Genomic DNA, 22,615 nt, shown 5'->3' with positions numbered 1-22,615 from the left:
ACGGTTATTCAGTAAACTCGAACAACTCAAATTTCAGTAAGAACTGGAAAAATGGGGGTGTTCAAAGTAGACAATGAAAATCAAGTAAAAAGTCAATATACATGAAGCTCTTTTATTTAAAAAAAAAAAAAAGGCTACAGAATGAGGTATGCCAACTGAGGTGATGGGGACCTCAGTTGACATACCTCATTCTGTAGCCTTCATGATTATTTGAGATTTCATTTTTCATAAATGTGGCTGAATTTTAGTCTTGTCTCCTGCTAATTTGAGCATTTACTAAATCCAGACTGTCACAGTGCTGGGAATCTGTTCTTCGGTCTCATCCAAACAGAAACACTTTTGTTAAATGGTTATATTTCTGACATGTGTCACATAATCATTTCAGGTTTTCTTGGGCCTCCGGCCTGTGTTTTTTTACGTCCTATCATGACTGCAGGATGTCTCCTGTTTTCCTCCTCTGTCATGCTCCCTCACTCTTACTGTGTTTGGCACAGATTCTCACATTTCAGTTTGAGTTGACTTGCCAATACTTAATTATTTGTGGTTTACTCCACCCAAGAAAGCAGTGCAGAGAATTGGCTGGAATGTTTCCAGTTGCCTGCTGCTGTCCATCAACTCATAACTTAAATCCAGTGCAAAAGTATGGCAGAGAGCTCTCAGTCATCTACGCATGGCCTCACTCAATGATGGCCGAGTCACTGCACTTAAAACATGAGGCTATAAATGTACTTATGGCAGCACATCAGCAAAATATTTATAATTGCTATCCTACATCACTTATTTTTCACCATTCTCCAAGTGTTTACTCTTGTGTTGCTGTTTTTTCCCCATAGTTATGCCTGGAATAGGAAGCTAAGATGCCTGACAGATTGCAAAGCCCTTATATGGCTCTTGCCTGGCAGAAGGAAGAATCTGTCTCATGATGTGCATGTTTCATTTTCCAGTCAAACCACTCAAGACAAAAAAGTCGTGTCACATAAGAATCCCAGTTGGAGCCCCTATGCCCCTCTTTTTATGTATTTCTTTTCATCTTTTTTTTTTTTTAGCCTCAATTCAAACACTAGTTTTTCCATTAAAAATACAAAATATCAAACAAGAGTCCACCTTAAGGCTTCTCAGTCACATTGAGGACATAAACTCTGGAGACACTTAACAAATCACCCTCTACACAAACTGTAGCTGTCTATACACTAACCTTTTGACTCAGTGAGCCACATGATGTGTGTGACTGTGCTTGATGGTAAAATGATGTCATTGTTCCTAGTCCACCTGGAGCTATGGTTGAGGTTGTGAGAACTTTTCATGTGATCCATCGGCAGTAAATGCAGTAAAGGCTTTCAGATGAGAGCTTCAGAAGGAGCTGTGTGTGAAAGTTGTGGGGGTTGTGTGGATTGTGGTGCAAGGCAGTTTTTGATACCCTGTTACACTGTATACCCAAATTAGCCTATTCTGTGTACCAGTCATTCAACAATGGCTGCAGTGCACCTCAAATGGAAAACTGTGGATTGTTATACATATATCGCTTCTGTAGGTCAGTATCACTACATGTTGTCACAGATTTATTCAGCTGAGGAGTTCCTTTCAAGTCACAAGAGTTTCTTGTTTTTATGACTTTAATTTTTGCATGACTGAGGGACTGAAGTGTCAACAACAATAATATTTACAGCAGAATCTGACACAAATGACTTCTCAGGTCTATTACAGCTGTTTAAATCAAGCAATCTGCAAAAAGCAGAAGGGCTTGTAGAATCAAGAAACCTGAGGAGTCAAACTTGAACCTGGGATTGCATTACCCATCATGCATTGAAAGTATTTTCATTTGCTGAATTAGTTTCTCCTGTTCACATTTTCAGTGTCAGGGGACACATGCACAATACTGTGCAGAAATGCCTTCCAAACTTAAAAAAAAAACCCCAAAAAAAACCAGAGAAGATAAAAGTAATATGAGGCATAAGCAGTCTCACTATGGTAACTGAAGTGAGTGTCTTCCAAAATTACTGTCTATTTTTTTCAGCACAGAATTCTGTTAGTGTCCCTCTGCTGTGGCTCAGGAAGTAAACACTGTCCATTGACAGACCATGAGGGAATCTTGTTCTAAACGGATTCTGATTTTGGAATATGGCCACTTTATTTGTCTGATTCAGACAGCAGGAACTTCACATTAGCTTCAGCTAAAGCCATTTTTCAACAGAACTAGGTCGGTGGATTTTGTCCTCCATTGCCTTCAACTGAAATTGCCTTAGGATGGAATTTCTCTGCAGGCAGAGAGGTAGAGGTATCAGTTACAGCAGCCAGAAGCCTTTTCAGTGGTCAGTGTTAACCTACTCTTTAATATACGTCTAGATTAGTTTCAACAGGATTGTAACTGCATATTGAAGATTTCTAAAGAAAGTTCTTTTTAAAGGTCACGCTCAGACAAAAGGTTTACCGCGTGTTGGTAAGCAATGGAAAACAATGAAGTGACAGGTGAAGTGGTGACATTGCAGCACATGCTGCATAGAAGTGTCTTCTGAGAGGGAGAAGCTATTACTGTTTTTATTATAACTAAAAATTGTTTCTGTCAGCCGAATGAATGTGTCAGGTAAAAGGCGAAAAGAAAAAAGAAAGATAACAAAACAAAACAGACAACAACGGTGTAACAAAAGCACTTCCGACCTGCTTTCCTCTTCTTCTTCTTCTTCTTCTTCTTCTTCTTTTTTTTTTTTTTTCAAAACTGCAGCGCTCAGACATTATGCTTCTGAGACAGGACCGCAGCCCAGCTGACATTTGCGTGAGAGGAGGAGTCGCCTCAAGTCTTCCAGAATCCAGCATCACTTTGAGAAATGTTCAAGCAAGTCACAGTCTCCAATTCCCGAGATAACCAAAGACACTTTGTTGACTGTTTCCATGTTGGTTAGAGTAGTCTTAAGTGATGCGAGGAGTTTTGCGGATGGGCGGGTCGGGTACACTATGACACTGAAGGAAACATCAGTCGTGAGCACAGCGTTTTAATGGAGAAGGACATGTTATGGATCTCTGTGTTGGACAAGTTGCATCCATAGAAAAGAAGATTTAAGGCGAGGAGACGCGCTTTTCACACGGACCAATGCGCCAGCTCTCCAGACTGCTGCGGTGCGTTAATTTGACTATCCACTCAGAAGCCGAGTGTTTATTTATTCAGTGGCTGAAATGAATAGTAACAACATTTTATTGAACTGTGCTTTGTGGATATTTAAGTCAAAGTGTTGATGTGTACAACAACTGAACAGTTGTTCGGACGAGTTGCTTGATTTTTTTTTTTCCCAGCTGGGAAACGTGGGGAAAGGTGTGACTGCAAGAGCTGATGCTGAAGTACAGTAGAAAGTGATAAAACTTCTTAACTCAGTTTGACATTGAGCTGCAGAAAGAGCTATTACCGCCTGTACAATCAGTCAGTCATCACACAGAAGTCAGACATGGAAAGGACCAACAGGTCGCAGCACGTCCCCTACATCCTCCACGAGGAGCTCAACCCACTAAATGATTTTATGGAGGAGAACGAAACAAACTCTACCGGTGGTGAGCGACACTCTCTGGGCTGCGTACAGGTCCGTATCCCTCAGGAGCTCTTCCTGGCGCTAGGGCTCATCAGCCTGGTGGAGAACATCCTGGTGGTTCTGGCCATCATCAAGAACCGCAACTTGCATTCGCCCATGTACTACTTCATCTGCTGCTTGGCTGTGTCCGACATGCTCGTCAGTGTCAGCAACGTGGTGGAGACCATGTTCATGCTTCTCCACGAGCATGGCCTGCTGGACGTGCACCCAGGTATGTTGCGCCACCTGGACAACGTCATCGACGTGATGATCTGCAGCTCCGTGGTGTCCTCGCTCTCCTTTCTGTGCACCATCGCCGCGGACCGCTACATCACCATCTTTTACGCGCTGCGCTATCACAGCATCATGACCACGCAGCGCGCCATCACCATCATCGTGGTGGTTTGGCTGGCCAGCATCACCTCCAGCATCCTCTTCATCGTGTACCACACCGACAACGCTGTCATCGTGTGCCTCGTGACCTTCTTCTGCACCACGCTGGTGTTTAACGCCGTGTTGTATCTGCACATGTTCCTCTTGGCGCACGTGCATTCCAGGCGCATCATGGCTTTCCACAAAAGCAGGCGCCAGTCCACAAGCATGAAAGGAGCGATTACCCTCACCATCCTGCTCGGGGTCTTCATTTTATGCTGGGGCCCTTTCTTCCTCCACCTCATCCTCATCCTCACCTGCCCCACCAGCCCCTTCTGCAACTGTTTCTTCCGAAACTTTAACCTTTTCCTTATCCTCATCATCTGTAACTCGCTCATCGACCCGCTCATCTACGCCTACCGGAGCCAGGAGCTGCGTAAAACCCTGCAGGAGTTGGTCCTGTGTTCTTGGTGCTTCGGCGTGTGACATCACGTATCCTGCATTCAGGGAGAAAACGAGAGTAAATCGGGTCACATGGTCGGCCATCTCTACTTCCTGAATGTGCATTGTATCAGAAGCTGAAGGAAGCCGTGACTATTGCATGTTTGATCACGTCCATGTGCGACACTGTGATTAAGACTTCTGTACATGTCACTGTGGATTTGACGATTTCTCCCAAGCATGGTTTCAGTTTAATTTGCGGGTTTATTTATTGAGTGCCACCGCCCCTGGCTCAGGTTCATGCACTGTGAAACATCCAGACATGTAATGGCTCTCATAACTTAGATAAATTCTTAGTTTTGAGACTGTCTTAGTTAAAAGGGTCCGTAGGCCACTGGACTAAATTATAGTAACTGATCAGCATTTCATTTTTGTTAAAAAAGTCTTTCCCTGTTAATCAAAGTTGATTGTCTTGTAGATAAAATGCCTCCTTTATTGGTCCAAATTTGTGATGTTTCTTAACTGCTTTTAAAAGTTATTGACGCTTTTTTTTAAGAAATCAAGAAAAGAAACTGAAAACCTCCACTGGAAATATTTTATATTATATATCATATATCTGAGGTGATTTTCTTCCTTCAAAGAATTAAAACCGAATGTGCTTATTACTGGTTTATTTCCATTTCAAACTTACCTGAAAAAAAAGTATCTGCATTAGGCCAAAAGTAGAATTTATTTATTATTGAGCTTATATTTAAAGTCAAACTCAGCACTTGACAAAACAGGTTTTTAACAAGCAAGGCTTCAAAGACAATGTGGTGTGTTATAGAGATGTAGTTACCACTTGAGGTCTAGTGTTTTATTATTTTCATGTCCGGAGTCTGTCCATTTCCTACAGTTTTAAAATAAGTGCCATATTTGCTCGTGGCATAATCCGAAAAACAGAAGCATTAAACGTATTGACAATTATGTTCAAATGACTTCTGCTAAAACTCAAATTATTTCATTTAGGAATAAATTAACAACGATTATTTATGTAAGTTGCTGCAAAAAGAGCAAGAAATAGATGGAATATAAAAGGAAAGCTTTGTAGTTAGCCTTAAATGGCGTGATTGAGCTTCAAAAGGCTTGTTACAGTCTTGTGTGGGAATTACTCTCCCAAAAATAAATGTCCGGATGACTGAAGAAGAAAAAAAAAAGATGCAAAATCACATGAACGACCTCGCCTGGTGGTAGGCCTGAGGCCCAAGGCATAAGAGGGTTTATGAAAGAAGGCATATCAAAGTTATATTTCTGGAGGTTTGTGTGGTTCGCTGAGATGTGCAAACGGGGGCGGTTTCTGAAAGAGATGGAGCTCGATTTCAGTTATGTAGGTCAAACAAGTGAGACATTGGGCCTGAAGGCCCGAAGAGAAGTATTTGTAAAATATAGACAAAAAAGAAAAAACGAAAAAAAAACCCCAAAAAACGACATTTTAATCGGAACCGTCAAATCACAGCCTTGAGACAACCAAGACATTTTCCTGAACTGTACTATAGGATGCAACATATAGCTATGGAAATTAAGAAGCATGCAATTTTATTCTTTTTCTTTTTAATAACTTTGTTTAACCAATGGACTGTCGCATTTTTATTGATCCTATGGATTCGTTGCAAATAGGACCAACATTTTAGATTCTCAACTGGTCGGTTTTCCTTTAGGAAAACTGAAATGCGGTCATAAATCTGTATTTAAGCCATGAAGTGAATATTTTTTTTTTATACTCACCACACAGTGCAAGAGCTTTGGGCCGGTTTCACAGACAGTAATTTCCAAATGAAGGGAAATAGACTCATAGGTCCCGTGATCAGGCTGTCTGCCAAGACAGAAATAATGATTGAATTTACTGGTGAAATGATGGAAACCATCAGTCTGAAATGTGCATGATAATACTGACAATAATGTAGACCTTTGTACACTGCAGTCCTTGAATAATGCTTGCCAGAGTTTAGTGCTGAGTAATATATAATTTACATAGTCCCCCCTGTGGTTAATGAACTCAGTCTTTGATATTTTTCAGTGTAATATTCCTGTTGATTGTGAATAACAACTCATTTACATTTTCTTTTCTTTTTGTAGTATTTGTACTGGTACTTTTGTTTTAATACCATACCATATTTTTTTTTTCTTTCAGATGGGAGTTGTTAGAGAGGCACAGTATGGTTGTCTGGTATCTGTTAAATAAAAAGTAATGAGACACAAGGTACTCAGTGCCTCAGTATGTCACCTAAAGAGAACTTGATTCAACACATATTGTAAATGCTGTTGGCAGAACTAAAAAAAAAAAAAGCACTGCAGTCTTCATCCGATATTAACTTGAAAAAAAGTGAAACAAGAGTGTGCTGTACAGTTATTGTATATAAGGAGCAGGTGTTATATGTAATCCTTGAAGTTGTTTATGTTTTATCTATTTGTCTCAAATAAAGGGGCCAACACCAGAAAAGCTTGTGGTAAATGAATAACAACAGCAGCATTATTATTGTTCACTCCTCCAATATATTTTCCATAATTTAATATGCATAGTTATTACATACTATGCTTGGTTAGCAGATTGTTTTAAGCATTTTGAGACCAACTATCCAAACCAAAGTCATGTTCATCCATGTGCACGCTAACATGATAAGAATTTCTATCAGAAGCAGCTGTGAGTTGGCATCATGGGATGCGTCAGTGGTGCCAAAGAGACTGGTACACAGGTTATCAAATTATGGCTGCTCTTCATGGTTTCAGATGTGAAGGCCTCAATTCATTTCACACAAACTTAACTACATGCCATTAAACTTAAACATATTTACATGCAAGATGAACTCTTTTTTCCTGTTTCATAAAAAGGAATTTACAACATTTTCTCTCAGCAGACAGAAGGGCCATTGATATACAACACAATGGAGACATTTCTGAAATGCTCCATTTTTAAACTCATGATCAAGTTCAGTTGCTGTGCTGTAAATAACTGCGTACACTGTCATTTTGCACAGTTACTGCACTCCAACCTTTCTTAAATTGCACATTGTATTTTTGATTGATGCTGTTTCTGATGTATATACTCTATATTTTTATTTAATGCTGTTTATTGATGTACATATTGTATGTTTTTATTCAGTATCTGGATCTGTAGGTCTGCATTTCTGCAGTTGTCAACTTGTCATCCTGTCCTCAAGGAAGAAACTAAAAATGTTGAGTTTTCAATCATTCCATAAATTACTAACCTATATTTATTTCATCCACAAAAGCATATTTGTGAATGATTAAATTTCATCTTGTAGTTTTAGTAGTTCAAGAGTGAAGTAGCAAAGCTTAAATAAAAGTGTATATTTGCATTTCCTGGATATGTTATCATTAATATTTTACTATAAGTTTTATTCTTGCTAATGTCTTTTGGATTATTGATCAGCCCACTTTATCATTTAATTTTTGTGCTGATTGCAATGGTACGTATGTTTTATTAGCATAATTTTATCACTTGCATTTGGGACAATTTATTCAGCTATCTATCTATCTACACAACATCATAGATATAGTACATAAAGAAGCAGTCACAGACATGTCATGGACATGCCACTTGATAGTAATTATCACTGATTGGTACAAAATGACAACCAAAGTGTATATAATTTGCAGGAAGCAACGTGTTTACAGTTAGGGTTATGACTTCTTCTTTCATTTAGCTGCACAAAGCAGCTCTGTTCACAGCAAATACAAATCTCAACAGCTGCTGTCCAAACAAGAAACACACACAAGCTATAATGATTCAGAGTTATCTATATGGCCAGAAACCAAGGCTCTGACCCTCAGGGATGAACACAAATAGAATATATAAACAAACTAAGATTTATTGTGATACAAATACAAAAATGTCTCCAGGCATTAATGTGGCCAGACAAATAATTAAAAATACTGAGTACTGAAATGAAAAAATAAATTAAAAAAGGCCAAGAGTGACAGTGGCTGTTTTTTAGAATGCCTGATATCTTGTGACTATGAAAACAAAAAATGTTTTTGTTCTTTATTGTTTGGACTGTTTCTAATCTTCTTTAATCTAGATGCTTATCAATCCATTATGCCATGATTTTAATTTAAATATCTCATTCAAGAAAACAACTGGTGCTCATAACATTAGCTTACATTGTTTATAGACCCTCATTATCCTCTTGTGTTTTTGTTATTTTCTTATCTTTTTTTTTTTAGCCTCAAGAGAAATTATATGGGAGCCATCTTAGACAGACAGTGAAGTGTAGAAGCCCAGTTGCTTTTGTTTTCATATTCAAGTTCACTGTAACACATTCAGCTTGAGGGTAGAAGAGGACAAGGCAACCACTCAAAAAAACAACTTGGCATCTGGACAGACCTGTGTGTATTACACTGGAAAGGGATGTTGTTTTGAGGGAACCCATTGCCAAATTTTCTAAGGTTTTCTGTAAACATAACCCTACAGGTTATGGTGGGTCAGCCTGGTCTTAAGACCACACCCAGTTTTATTCTAATTTTCCATGGCTGACATGTGAACATGATTCTGACTGGGTGTTACTTTGGGACAACTTAAAGCTGAGAGTTGTCTCTCCTGAGTATATAAGCCTGAGTTTGAGATGTGACGCTGTTGTCAGATGGCACTTCATTTGATGACCTAGATTTATCAAATTATGTAACTTTGAATTGATGCAAAGACAAATTGATGACAAAACTTACAGATGCAAACAGTAAATAGTGTCTGAGGTAAGTGTGTTTGCACAGATTTATTCAGAAGTATTCATTTTTTCCTTATCTATAAATCAAGCCAAGTAAATCGTCACACACTGCAACCAATCTGTAGCAAATGAACTTGCTTTATCACTTAAATAAAAGCCAAAATGATTATTATCGTTGCTGTTGTTGTTATAGCTGTTGTTGTTATTCTTGATGTGTTAAAAGTGATACAACGTGACATTTATGTTGTGTCTGAAGTGGGTCACATGCTTCTGTCAAACACAGAATTTCATGACAGAAAACATCACTGAACAGAAGATATATTTTTTCATGAGAACGCAGTGTCCCTCCACAGTATCTCTCTCATGAGCAAAGGCTTTTTTGTTCATTAAATATGGAGAAAAGAAATACGGAGAAGTTTCAGTTGGTGATATGTAACTCTACATGTGCAGTAGTTTCTGTTATGTTTTAGACCTGATGTTATGGTATGTTTTTGGCTGCTGCCATCTTTCAACAGAAAAAAAAAATCTCTTCACTTACTATCACTCCTCCCTTCATTATACTCTATGTAATGCTCTAAATAAGCTCCATTGTGAACCCCACATGATCGCAACGTCTCAGAACTGCCAATCTTTTGAACAGTATGTTTGTCAGTATTTTTTCTTTTTCTTTTTTTAATTAAATATGCATTTACATTGGTGGTCAAAACTTGTTTCCTGTGAAAACCCACCAGTTACTAAATACTGTCAGCTGCTAATGAGGATATGTATGCATTAAACTTAATTTCCATGAAATCTCCCGCAACTTCAAAACTTCCTTATTTACTCATATTCCACTGAGATGATGGTGATATATTTTAAAGTATTTTCATTTGCAAAACCTTTGTGTTAGAACAAAGGTAATGAAGGCATCCATACCACACATCCATCCCTGGTTGTTGTAGTTCACACAAACCATGGCTTTGTACTTGCCATTCCGTAAACATCAAACTCACAGAGCTATACTGTATACCAGACCTAATATGAAAACATTGCCTACAATGAGTTATCGATTAGCAGTTTATCTCAGTTTACAGTGGGTTTACACTGGCGATGGAGAATGGCACACAATATGACAAGGTTGTGTAATTTCATGGCCTCTCCATAAACCATACAGCATTTGCTGAACTGAGTTGATGTGTGTGATGTTCTATCTTACAAAGCACCATTGTTTCCTAACACCTGTCCTCTTGAAAGCTTGAACTCGCAAAACACTTCTGAATACCATGAATAGTGTTATTTGAAATTTCCACGTTTATTACCAGTGTAATCTCTAATTCAATCAGTGATTATTATTAGATGTCACGGGAACTGGCTGCAGAGCATTAAAAGGGAGGAAAAGTCCTACCATGACTTGTAGCCAACACTTTGAATGTGATTCTTTTTAATCTCTGAGGTTACTTGCAAGGTATCTACTATTCTATTGACAGATAAAACGACCGAACGTAGTCTATTTTCAAAATAATGGCATGAATCATCACTTCCATTTAAACTATATACCACCTTAAGACAAGAGACAGAAGTGCCACATTTTTATTGAACACAGATAACGAATCAAAAATCTCATTAATTTCCTCTTTAGTTCCCCCTAGTAATTATATGCTTCTTCTGCACTGCAGTCACCATAGGTTTTTATTTTGAAAATACTAACCGGATATTGGTCTTTCGACGAAGTGCGGCTTGACACTTTTTTGTCTTGTGATGTTGGTGATGACAGGGACAAAACAACACGGGGGGGACTCCTTATATTAACCGCAAACGTCGACCATAAAACATATTTTACATGTGCCGGTTCCCTCATGATTAATAAGGTCAACAACGGGGTAAGCCTCCAGCTATACCGACCACTCAAATTACCTAAAAACAGCTCCAAAACAACAGATGACTGGTTTGTTGTTAAGGCTAGTTAGCTAGCTAGCGTTAGCTGGCCGTTGACATCTGTGTATTGATGTCGATGTGCTCTTTTAGACTGGTAGCATAGATGTGATTCATTTTATGCCACGCTGTACATGTTTAGCAGTAATAGAAACATAATCAAGATTACGGTTTACAAGAGGAGGACTGTCAAAGGCAACCCTGACTGGTTATAATTGATGAGATGAGGCTTCAACCTGTGTTTGTAACGTTTGTAAGGCTTTACAGTGTTTTCTTGATTGACTCCATTCTCTGAGCTCGATGATGATTAACAAAAAAAAGTCCTAAGTAGTGAATTAAGTCTTTTATATTTTGATATTTGTTTTGAAAAGACTTCCTGTTACCAGCTTTGAAGCTTAGTGACTGTTGTTATTGTCCATCTATATAGAGCACGTTGGTTTTCATGTGAGTAATGTAGTTTACATTATAATACGTAATTTAATTTGAGCATTTATAGCAAAAAACCCAGAAGTGTCAGGAAAAATTAAAGGAGCACTCCATCATTTATTTCATGTCAGAGTCGATTTTCTGATCAAAGGGAGTACTACACAGCCTGCAAAAACAGTTGCATAATATCCTCTGTGACTCTGGAATAGCTTTGTAAAATCTGAGAAGATACCCTGAAGATGTCATTAGTGTTTCCTCAGTTAAGGCTTGGAAAGCACAACTTTTGACAGAAAGTCTGTGTTATTAAATGGGTTGCATTTTAGGAAGTGACGGATCCAGCGTCTCTCAAATTTGGCCTTTGCTGGGGAATAGGGACTAAAAGGCAGGGTAACTTTGTAAAATTTGTCCCATGCAAGTCTGTTAACTTTCAAGTACAAAATTAAATTGCTGCATCATTAATTTCAGACATACTGATTTTAATTAGCTGAAAGACATGCGTTTGATATGGTCTCTCTGCAATGTTTATAGGCGCCGAAGCAGTACAATGAGTGTATTAGATCTTTTTCAACCAATATTAAAATCAGACCCAACTTTGAATGCAACATTTATTTTGCACATTCACTTATTGCTCGTTTGGCCCTATGAATGGGGTTTTATTGTCTTTGAACAGCTCTCTGGTCACTAAAAAGCAGTGCAGTTTATTTAGGATGGGAATGGGAATACACTGCACATTAAGCGATAACCATGCAAACGCATTAGCTATCTGGCTTCCATTAAAAGATGGTCATGATCCTTCTTCCTGCTTCAATTTATAAACATAAGTGAAAAGAAATGAACAAACCTCTCATTGTGACTGTAATGTATTTTGTCTTCCTTAGATGTAGCCGATGAAATGGAGTATGATGAGAGACTTGCACTTTTCCGCCAAACCCGCCTCAATCCCTTTGATCGGGGAGAGGAAGAAGATGGTTCTCAAGGAGGCAAAAAGCCCCCACAACATGGTAAAGTCTGCCAAAGCTCTTCATAGGCAAATCATGACATAGCCATCTCAAGTGTAGAGTATGGCCTCACTTTAAGGTTGCTTTTACAGCTGTAATGTAGTTCTTTTGGTTTGAGGTTGAGTGATGTACACTCTCATTTATTACTAATCGACCAATAGATGTTCATGTGAAGTCATTTGGACGTCATTTATTGGGCCTAATCCACTGGTGAGTGACAGCAGCTCATACTGTATTTTCCCACAGATTGTGGATTTTTTTTGTTTCTCTTTTGGTCACAAAGCCCTTATGGCGAAAAAGCTGGTTAGCTGGTTAAAAGCATTGTTAGCCAAGACTGTAATTGGGCCTGATATGTCACATGCTACATTTCACTAGAGGGAACTGAAGCATAACACAACTCTGGTTTACCCCATTTCATTTTTCAATGTATCAGGGAAAATCCCAGAAATTAAGGCCTGACTTTTTTATGGCTTGGAAGGAAGTGTGTCTATTCTATTTTGGCAGACATCCAGCTATCATTTCGTTTCAATATTCTGTGATGCGCTGAAAAGATGGCCAGTTAATTTGGGATTTTATTAACCATTTTTGGGTAAAAATAACTAATATGGTTTCTCCTGAGGAGGATAAAATACTCAGCTCTCCTCAAGTTGTTTGCTGTAGGAACATTAGAACAAGGACTAAATATTTTATTGATTTATGGGTGGAAAGAGGGTCTTTTTAAGCTCCCTTACAGCGCTGCCTTATAGATTTCCTTTATATTTCCTTTACTAAACAGATAGATGCTGGAGTGGGAGGTGTTTTCTGAGGTTTCTGCTTTTCTAAATGTCACTTGCAGAAAAAAGAAACTTGCTTTCCTTACGGTGCCAAAATACAGCAAGACTACTAGGGTGCTTAGATCATGCCACTGTGGCTCACTCACTGTATGGGGCAGCAACCCCCTTGTGAATCAGATTTTATTTCCTTCAAATATTTAGACAAATTGTCCCATTACATAAAGAACAAGCACACTGGGCTGTTGTGAGTAACTCTAAGTGTATGGAAAAGGAAGTTGGAAATACTGCGACTGAACCAGAGGAAATGAAAAGCACAAGTGTAAGCAGTACTTTACTACCAGTTCCTGGATTATAGAACTTTTTGTTTGATTACAGTCATTTTGACAGGCAAGCCTGGCACAGACCCTAACCCTAGCAGAGCTCATTTTACTGATGTCGACTGTGTTTCTCTGCTTCATTGGCCTCTGACTATCTGGCATTGGGAAGCTGAATTCGCTCACCATGTTTTCTTCTGAGGTGTTTGCGGGGTATGCAGGTAACAACAGCATTTGTCTGCGCTTTTTCAGTAAGATGGAGAGTGAGTTTGGTAAAATATGTGATTAGCTTGATTTAGTATGTATCATTTAAAAGATTATAAATCTAAGACTGTTTTTCTTCAAATTTTGTTTCATTTCCTCCCTTGTCATCTCAGTTTAGTTTTGTTTAATTGCCACATTTTTTTTCTGTTTTCAAATTTAAAATGTCATCATACTTAATTTGAGGAGGCACTGTTGACACCTAGTAAGTATGAACAGATTGTTAGAACAGAAGTGTTAATTTGGTGCAGATTTTATTTGACATGCAGACTTAGGTAGACCACGCACTGTATATTGTGCTGCCATTTTTTGTTTTGTTGTCTCCTTTGTCCTTTATCCCCTGTAATATTTTCAGATAGGCAAACAAAATCTCAAAAAAGCATTTGCCAAATATTAAACTCAAAACTGGGCAAGGAATTTAGGTGTCTAAAATTTTGAGTGTGGGAAAATGCTGCTAGTATATAACTTTGAATTCTTTCTTAGTCTAAGTGAAGGGTTTACACAGAGGGTAAAAACAATAGGATGAAGTGCTATACAGTGTAATGCAAGTTGGGGGCAGTACAACACCAAGAGCTTGCAATCTAATGCAGTTCAGTACAACACTACAATTGACAGGCTTGAAAATTAGGTGATTTTGTCCTTAAAGTTCAATACATATAATTCAGTGTTCCTCAGTAATTCATAGTATAGGTAGACAAAGTTATAAAATGCAAAGCTAATAGCTGCTCCACATTATGCTAGTGACTTAAAGAGCCAGTTATCTTTCTTTGGACTTGGTGGACACTGAACCAGAGTGAAAAGAATGAATATTGGACTTACATTTGTCAGGTGGACAGAAACATGCCTCCAAAGATGCGATAGTGACATAGAGATCAGCTCTTCAAAGTTCATGGTGAGCAGCAGTTTGAATCAAACAGTAGGAGTCTTGTCAGGTGGCTTTGTTACACATTACCAGGACTCATAAGATAATTACCCGTGATTCCTTCAGTTGTCCATTTCGTCCTGTTGTCCTTCTTTGAGAGTTCTTGAGTGGTGAGTCTTGACTGTAGGGATTGTGACTGTAGGTATTGTCTTGACTGGCCACAGTCATGTGAGTGAAATTAGTGTGCATGACCGAGCGTGCTTACAAGACCATAGTGTGTATGCTTACAAGAAGAACAGCGCTTTATGTCATATTGGCCTATTTTTAGAAGCAAGACCTGAGCTGTTCTCTGGGAGCAGAACCCACAGTTCAGACCGGACCATGGACTTTAGTCTGGCTGAGGACCACTTCTCGAGGCCTGTGGTAAGTATAGCATTGTTCCTGTTGGCCTCCAAACAACTTACTAGTAAATGAAACTGATTTATTTTGTAAAACTGAGAGTGCTCACATACAAAACTTCCTTTTCTATTTACTGTATGTTTAGAAGTGCTTTGCTCTTTCATTTGTTCCAGGGTTCTTTTGTGGCATCTGACATTGAACAGCTAAAACTGGCCATAGAGGAGTGTAAGAAGCTGATCTTGGAGCTGCCAGAACATTCAGAGAGACAGAAGGACACTGTAGTGAAACTTATACACCTTCGTCTCAAACTGCAGGAACTTAAGGTTAGAACTGAGGAGTGTTTGGAGAAATTCATAGCATGATGTTGTAGCTTTTGGTGGAAGTTGTCTAGTTGGAGTTTTCCTCAGTTTGAGTAAAACTTCAAGCTGTACAAATGTTTGCATATGTATGTTATGTTTATGTAAAGCATGCTGTTTTACTGTATTTTTGGAGAGACATTTCCGTAAAATGAATGCTGCATTCAGGTGTATTAGGAAAATATAGAATTTAGGGTTGAGAGAAACCTAATGGGCTCAATAGTTTTTAGTTTTAGTTTGTAGTTGGCCTGTAGCTTATGAGTGGAAATAAGTGTCAGACAGGAAAGAATAAGGAAGATCATAATAAATCCTGCAAGGCTTGTAATACTATGAGGTGATTACTGTATGCTAACAACACATTTCAAATAATGCCTTTCTTCAGCTTTCAGTGTATCACTTCTGGCCTTAGTCATTGCCCTGTTTCAGATAAATGAGAGCAAACATTACACACATTCTTGGAGACTGATGAGTTGATAAACAAGTTTGTAGAGGTCAGCGACTTCCTACAAAAGCTCCTCACGTATCAAATAGCACAGTTTCTGCTTCTCAAGATTTCCTTCAAATTACACAAAGTAAGTAAGCTAAAATTTAAATGTTAGTTAATTTATGTAGCGTTTTGGAGCTATGTTTTTTTGTATACTGATTTGTTTCCAATAGCTAGGCCCAGCCTTAGTGTTTTTGTGGCCTGACAATTTCTCTGTCTTTATGAAAACTTTCATATGACTGATAAAACTGTGTCTGTGGCATTCTGGCAATGTGTCAGGCTGATTACTGTAAACCAACCAGGGATCTTACAGCACGTCATGGTAACAGTGATGCACAAAAGGAACTTTTTCATAAATTAGGCTGCATTTTTTTGAACCATATCATGTGAAGCAGTTAGACGTCATATCCATTGCTGTAAACTATATGGAATTTTCCCAGAGCACTTTATGTAATGTAATAATGCAGCTGATTTAAGTTGAACAGAGTTCAAAGTTTAAATTAGCAAATAGAAATTTCATTTTTAATACTTTATGAGAACAGATATAACAGGGAAATATGTGAATACATGCAAATACTGCATATTTTTATTTTACTGCCTTTGGATCAGATCATAGTTTGTAGGCAAAATATACATGGTAACACCCATAGTACAACATGAAAATCTTATTTAGGAGGTGGTGTCAGTGTCTCAATGTACACAAATATATTGTGCATATATTTTACAGTGATGCATGTCTTTAACACCCATACATGTACATGAACTGTGTTACTGCACTTTGTTAACTTTGTCTTGAAAGGACCCTGAGGAGGATGAGCCTAATCTGAGAATCCTGCTGGAGCACCGCTTCTCTAAGGAAAAGAGCAAGAGCGTAAAGCAGACCTGTGACAAGTGTAGCACTATCATCTGGGGCCTTATTCAGACTTGGTATACTTGCACAGGTGAGGTACTCTATCCAATATATCAATCTGATAAAGAACTGTGGAGTTAAATTTTGTGCCGAAAATCTTCCCATGTCCATTAAATGTTACACTTGCTCTACCTGAACGCTCCCTGTATGTGCTCTGAAAGCCTCAGTGACACACTAACACAATGTCACTTCATCAGATTACCTTACCTGGTCTCTCAAAAGTTTTACTTGTGCTCCACATGCATACAACATGATGTTTTACAGTATAGTGTGCCACAGTTTCAGCCAGCTGAACTGGGGAAGTCATTTTGATTGACTTAACAATGAGATTGCTCTTCAGGACAGGGATTATTAGAGTTTCAGTCAGTTTCCTCATACTCCTTAGATATTCAGCTCACTGAATCTGTTAACCTGTCATTCATGCAAAAAACAGTGTGCCAATGTTGCTGTGCTAAAAAAAATGTCATGTCATGTGATTTTCCATGTTTTCTCTCAGGTTGCTATTACCGTTGCCATAGTAAGTGTATGAACCTGATCACTAAGCCCTGTGTGAGGTCGAAGGTTAGCCACCAGTCGGAGTACGAGCTCAGCATCTGCCCTGAGATAGGACTAGACCGGCAAGACTACCGTTGTGCAGAATGCCGCACACCTATTTCACTGAGTGAGTATGAATGGACTCTGTTGGTTTATGTTTGGCAATCTGAATCTGAACTGATCAGAGGTTTGCTTCATAGACATATGCTCACATATTTGACACGGGACATAATTATCATCAAATCTTTATTATCTACTACGTCTCTAAGTACTACATATTTAACAGGGTTGTTTTTAAATGTGTTTTAGTACATTTAGCTTTCTTTTGTTTCACAGTTTGACTCCACAGTGGCATGTTTATTTTGTAGGGGGTGTGCCAAGTGAGGCCAGACAGTGCGACTACACAGGCCAGTATTACTGCAGCACATGCCACTGGAATGACACGGCCATCATCCCAGCTCGTGTCATCCACAACTGGGAGTTTGAACCACGCAAGGTACCCTCAACAGCTACAGCAGAATACTCTCATCAGAAGCATCTCTTCATCTTTCCTACATCAATCTGTGAGACTTCTTGTCAAGTTATACCCCTTAAAACAGGAGATGTGGGTTTAGTGAACTGATGTTGAAGCAGGATTTGGGTCCTTTGATGAGACTGCTGTCATAATGGATGTTATTGTCTGTTTCTCACTGTTGAGTGAGACTCAAAAGTGCTGCTGTATTCTTATACATTATTACTCAATGTCAGAATCACTCAATTATATTACAGTATCAAATAAAGTTAAAAGGGCACAACACCAATTTCACGTCAGAGTCAATTTACTATGTCATGAGAAGTACTACACAGCCTGTGAAGCCATGTTTTCTGTGGCTCTAGAGAAGCTTTGTCAAGTCTAAGAAAATGACTCCAGGGAAGTCAGCTTAATTTTGTTTAAACATCATTAACATTAAATTGCATTTCAGTCTCTAATAGAAATGCCTGGTTATGAAAGCCAATCAGCATCTGACCTACTTTCAGGTTTAACTCAGATCAGGAGGACGCTTGCAAATCCAGGTCAGATGACGTGCATTGACTCAGTCAGTCTGTCCACCAATTCAGGTTTAACCCATGTCACTGTGTGTTCATGTGGGCATATCCTGCCAGTACGTGGCCTGATGGTGTTTCTCGTTTTCAGGTTTGTCGCTCCTCATTGCGCTACCTGGCCCTGATGATGTCACGACCTGTGCTGAAGCTGAAAGAAATCAACCCACTGCTATTCAACTTTGTGGAGGAACTGGTTGAGATCAGGGTGGGTAGCTTCACTTTTTTTGAGGCACCCTGCAACCCTGTTCTCAGTTTTAGCCTGGAAACACTTCTCCATGCATCAAACACATCTTTGTTATAGTTTCTGTTACAGCTGTTTTGTAGCACAACCCATCCTGGCACTCACTGCTAACTTTTGGGTCAGTGAGAGAGAAACTCAATTGCAACTCTGTGCATTAAGTGAGACTGACGGCAATGTGTCTTTTCCTCTATAGAAACTTCGTCAAGATATTCTGTTGATGAAACCCTATTTTATTACCTGCAAAGAGGCAATGGAGGCTCGGCTACTACTACAGGTCTGCATCCATTTACAATATCTGTTTAAGCCAAATTAAAATGACTTGTGCAGTTTGAATGTCACCTACACTGGTGTATGTAACCTTGAAGTAATTTGTTGCAACAGCACCACTATGTGGTGGAAGTGGAGAGCTTGTTCTGAATTGTGAAAAGTTGCTGCGGAAGCCTGTATGTGATTAGTTAGTTTATGCAACTAAACTTGCTTCAAGTTCATTATCAGCTCAAAATTTTTAAAAATTGTATTCACTTTTGAAAAGAATGTTTTAATCTGAGATATTTGACTGTTTGCTGGCTACTACAGTATGACCTCATGAAAGTGTTTAATATGTTTTCTCTCAGAAAGATCAGGTCTTATGGACCATTTATAAAAAGTTTTCCACTGTGTGTGTATTCTCCAGCTACAAGATCGACAGCACTTTGTGGAGAATGATGACATGTACTCACTACAGGATTTGATTGACATCTCCAGTGGCAGGCTCAGCTGTTCCCTTACAGAGATCCACACTACATTTGCTAAACACATCAAACTAGACTGTGAGGTGAGCTTATACATAAAGCACAAAGGACAAGCCTAATGACACTGCTGACTTCTCTTTGTCAGTAAGTCTACTGCCTTATTAGGGACTTATTGGCAGTCGCACCCAATCATTAGCTCAGGTAGTAGAGATCGTGCAGCCTTACCAAGACTCTGACTTTCTGTCTCATTTTGTGTGTGTGTTTATTGTGTGTCTGTGTTATGTGTAGCGTTGTCAGGCCAAGGGATTTGTGTGTGAGCTGTGTAAGGAGGGAGACATCCTGTTCCCTTTTGACAGTCACACCTCAGTCTGCCACGACTGCTCTGCTGTCTTCCACAGGTTAGTCACCAGCCAATTATGTGATTGTTAAGAGTTGAAAACGAGCTTGTGAAAACATTTGTGAAGAAAAACATTGTGCTGTGATTGCTAATAATAACCCCAAACATGTCCAGTTATACTGGGCTAATCCAGTCTAAGATCATCAGTTAACAAACTTTTTAAACTGCATCCAGAGAAATAAGAAAGTCATTAATGAGTTTATCCCACTCAGCCTGCAGCAAAATAATTTGATTTCCCAAACACTGAGCTGCCACATTACCCAAATAGACACCATTAATATAATGTATTATGTAACAAAAATTGTTGGTGTTTGTTAAATGTCTCTTTAGAGATTGTTACTATGACAACTCCACAACTTGTCCACGATGTGCCCGAATGACTGAACGCAAGCAGGACGAAGTGCCAGATGTCAAAGATGCGTGACTCTGGAGATGACCACCCGATGTTACTGGATGTTGCACTTTGCCTCACGTTGTATTCGGCTCGATCAAGAAGGTCTGATAGAAGACTAGCTTTTTGTCTTTGTCCTTGGTTTGTTTTGTGCGCATATGTTTATACTGTTGTGTCCTTATGTTCGCGTGCACTACGTCATGAAGCAGGGTACCTAGAAACCCCTCTGGAAATTAATATATATATTTTTTATCTAACTTTTTAATTTACACTAAAATTGGATGTACTGAATACTGTGTAGGTGCGCTTGTGTGAGGTATTCTCATTAAAGTGTGTGTCTCCTTGTAAAAATGTACAAAATAAATGGCCTACAGAGAAAATCTACCTTTTAAATAAGTGATTATACATGCAGGAATTGCATGTTAATCGTTACAAGCCTCAACTGCATTAACCTATACTGCCAACTTTGCTGAATACTAAATGTTAAGGTTGCCATATACAACAATGGTTTTGAACTTTAAGGATTGTAACTCCAGCTTCCAAAGACAAAATTGCAAAGGTACAATAACCAGAAATTTGACTTTCAACTTCCAGTTGTTTTTATTTTAAAAACAATACCCTGTAAAGATGTTTGAAAATTAAGTAAGTAACCATGTACTGAGCTGTCATTTCCAAGTTTATAAGGGCATATAAGTTAGTATAACACAACTAAAAATGCATTGTGTTTAATTAAGTTACCATAAGAAATTAGATGACTCTATTAGGCTATGTGATCATAACATCACTATAATTTCTTTTTGCTCTTGCCTCATGCCTGTTTTCCTTTCAGGGTCATAATCTGTTAATCTGTTAAACATTTCATAAGGTCTTAAAGATATTTCCAGGCCTAAAAGCAATATTTATTTTTAACATCCTATTGGCACTGTACCATACTGTATAGGTCTGCTCTGAGTTTGTTCATTTTTCAGTCAGCCACCCTGGTTACTTCAAAAAAATCTATGGCATGCAATTATTTGACAAAAATATATATGTGTATATACAGTCATTAAAACCATAATTTGAAATATAAATACTTGTATTTGCCAACAGATCTATGATCAAAGCATGCATTACCGGTACATTTTCTTGTAAGAAGAATTGCTTTATTCAAACAAGAATATGGGAGTTAAATATACTTTTCCTTTTATTCAAAACTGTGAACTCATCTCAGACAGTTTGATCTGTGTCCAGTCTGGTTCGGTTTAATGCAGTGTGCGTAGTAAATAGATGTGAATACTCATGAACATTGTGTGCCTAAGCTTGTCAGGTAACATACAGCTGTCATCCAAACGTCTTAATACACTTAACTATCATGTTAATGGTTTTCAGTCTTAAAGTACCAATTGCACATTTTGTCCAGAGATGACCAAGATGTTAAGTGACACCTTTGGTAATGTGTAAATGTTGACTTAAAGTATTTGTTTTAAAATAATGAGTTTTGGCTGTGATATCTTTCAGTATGATGTACTGTATTTTTTTTTCCAAGACTAATGGACATAGATGGTGTTGGTAAAAGCCATGTCCTGTTGTAAAGTCATGTGGAGTAAAGCATGAATAAAGTAATGAAGTATATTAAGGCTGCAGCATTGTTTTAGAGCCAAGTTCAGCTTTAACCAGTCGATGGATGAACTATGACACATTGGTCCTTATCAGCACAGAGGTGTAAAACTTTTTTTTCCAACCAGCAGTGTTAAAATTGCTTGTACATTCAAATTAGTTGACAGTTGTTAAAGAAGAACTAGACAACCAAAACAAATTTTAAAAGTCTTGTGATTTACATTTGTAATATTTGAAAACATGAATAAAAGATCAAATTTAAATCATAGAAGTCAAACTGACAGTAATAAACCTTTAACAGTAGAACAGTATACTCTAACATGTAAAAACCATACATTCTAAAGTCAACTTAAATATTAACAGTAGAATTAAACTCATGGAGGTAATTTAAACAATATTATAAACTGTTGGGCAGTGTATTTTATAACAAAATATCTTATTTTCTTTGTTGGTCATATGCTTTGCGTGTAAAATCTTTTTCCTTTGTCCCAGTTTATGAAAGTCCTGTGTGACATCTTCAGATGTCTAGTTTTGCCTGACCAGCAGTTAAAACCCCAAAAGATACAGTTGTAGAAGGAAACCACCAAGTGCTCACACCCGAGGTGCTGCAACCAGACAATTTTGGCAGGTTTTCTTAAAAAACAATTAATCACTTCTCAGTATTGTTGCCAATTAATTTTCGGTGGACTTTGTTGCAGCAATAAAAAAATATAGTGCAGTAAAGATATATAGATGGCATTAAATAGAAATACCCAGAATACAAGTATCTCAAAACTGTACCCACGTTAAGCACTTAAGTAAATATACCTTCACAGTTAAAACGTGGGTGGTGGGAACATTTGGACCAGTCACGCCTACTT

The 22,615-nt window shown here is 38.3% G+C and overlaps 2 protein-coding genes across 5 annotated transcripts; both read left to right on the top strand.

Moving 5' to 3' along the window:
• The first annotated feature begins 3,011 nt into the window (after positions 1-3,011).
• Positions 3,012-4,538, top strand: mc1r (melanocortin 1 receptor). Its single transcript, XM_041049441.1, has one exon. It carries the CDS (start codon positions 3,435-3,437, stop codon positions 4,410-4,412), a length of 978 nt encoding a protein of 325 aa, XP_040905375.1. The 5' UTR covers positions 3,012-3,434; the 3' UTR covers positions 4,413-4,538.
• Positions 4,539-10,822: 6,284 nt separating this feature from the next.
• def8 (differentially expressed in FDCP 8 homolog) lies at positions 10,823-21,770 on the top strand. 4 transcript variants are annotated; one of them, XM_041049156.1, is made up of 12 exons: positions 10,823-10,947; positions 12,304-12,426; positions 14,965-15,056; positions 15,206-15,355; positions 16,672-16,813; positions 17,279-17,443; positions 17,685-17,812; positions 18,491-18,604; positions 18,834-18,914; positions 19,314-19,454; positions 19,660-19,769; positions 20,099-21,770. In XM_041049156.1, the coding sequence occupies exons 2-12, from the start codon at positions 12,318-12,320 to the stop codon at positions 20,190-20,192; spliced, it is 1,326 nt and encodes a 441-aa protein (XP_040905090.1). In that variant the 5' UTR covers positions 10,823-10,947; positions 12,304-12,317; the 3' UTR covers positions 20,193-21,770. The 4 variants fall into 4 exon arrangements, with proteins under 4 accessions (XP_040905090.1, XP_040905006.1, XP_040905242.1 ...); XM_041049072.1 differs by having other exon boundaries at positions 14,962-15,056; XM_041049308.1 differs by lacking the exons at positions 10,823-10,947; positions 12,304-12,426 and adding an exon at positions 13,159-13,731.
• Positions 21,771-22,615: the final 845 nt, after the last annotated feature.

Source organism: Toxotes jaculatrix, chromosome 1 (genome assembly GCF_017976425.1).
Source record: "Toxotes jaculatrix isolate fToxJac2 chromosome 1, fToxJac2.pri, whole genome shotgun sequence".
Classification (NCBI taxonomy): Eukaryota; Metazoa; Chordata; class Actinopteri; family Toxotidae; genus Toxotes; species Toxotes jaculatrix.
This window is presented reverse-complemented; position numbering and strand designations above follow the sequence as displayed.

Excerpts from the sequence above, each read along its gene's own strand:
- def8 (XM_041049072.1), top strand. The coding sequence starts at position 12,318 with ATGGAGTATGATGAGAGACTTGCACTTTTCCGCCAAACCCGCCTCAAT. Across the intron at positions 16,814-17,278 it reads GACTTGGTATACTTGCACAG|GTTGCTATTACCGTTGCCAT; the intron begins GTGAGGTACTCT and ends GTTTTCTCTCAG. Across the intron at positions 17,813-18,490 it reads GGGAGTTTGAACCACGCAAG|GTTTGTCGCTCCTCATTGCG; the intron begins GTACCCTCAACA and ends TCTCGTTTTCAG.
- mc1r (XM_041049441.1), top strand. The coding sequence starts at position 3,435 with ATGGAAAGGACCAACAGGTCGCAGCACGTCCCCTACATCCTCCACGAG.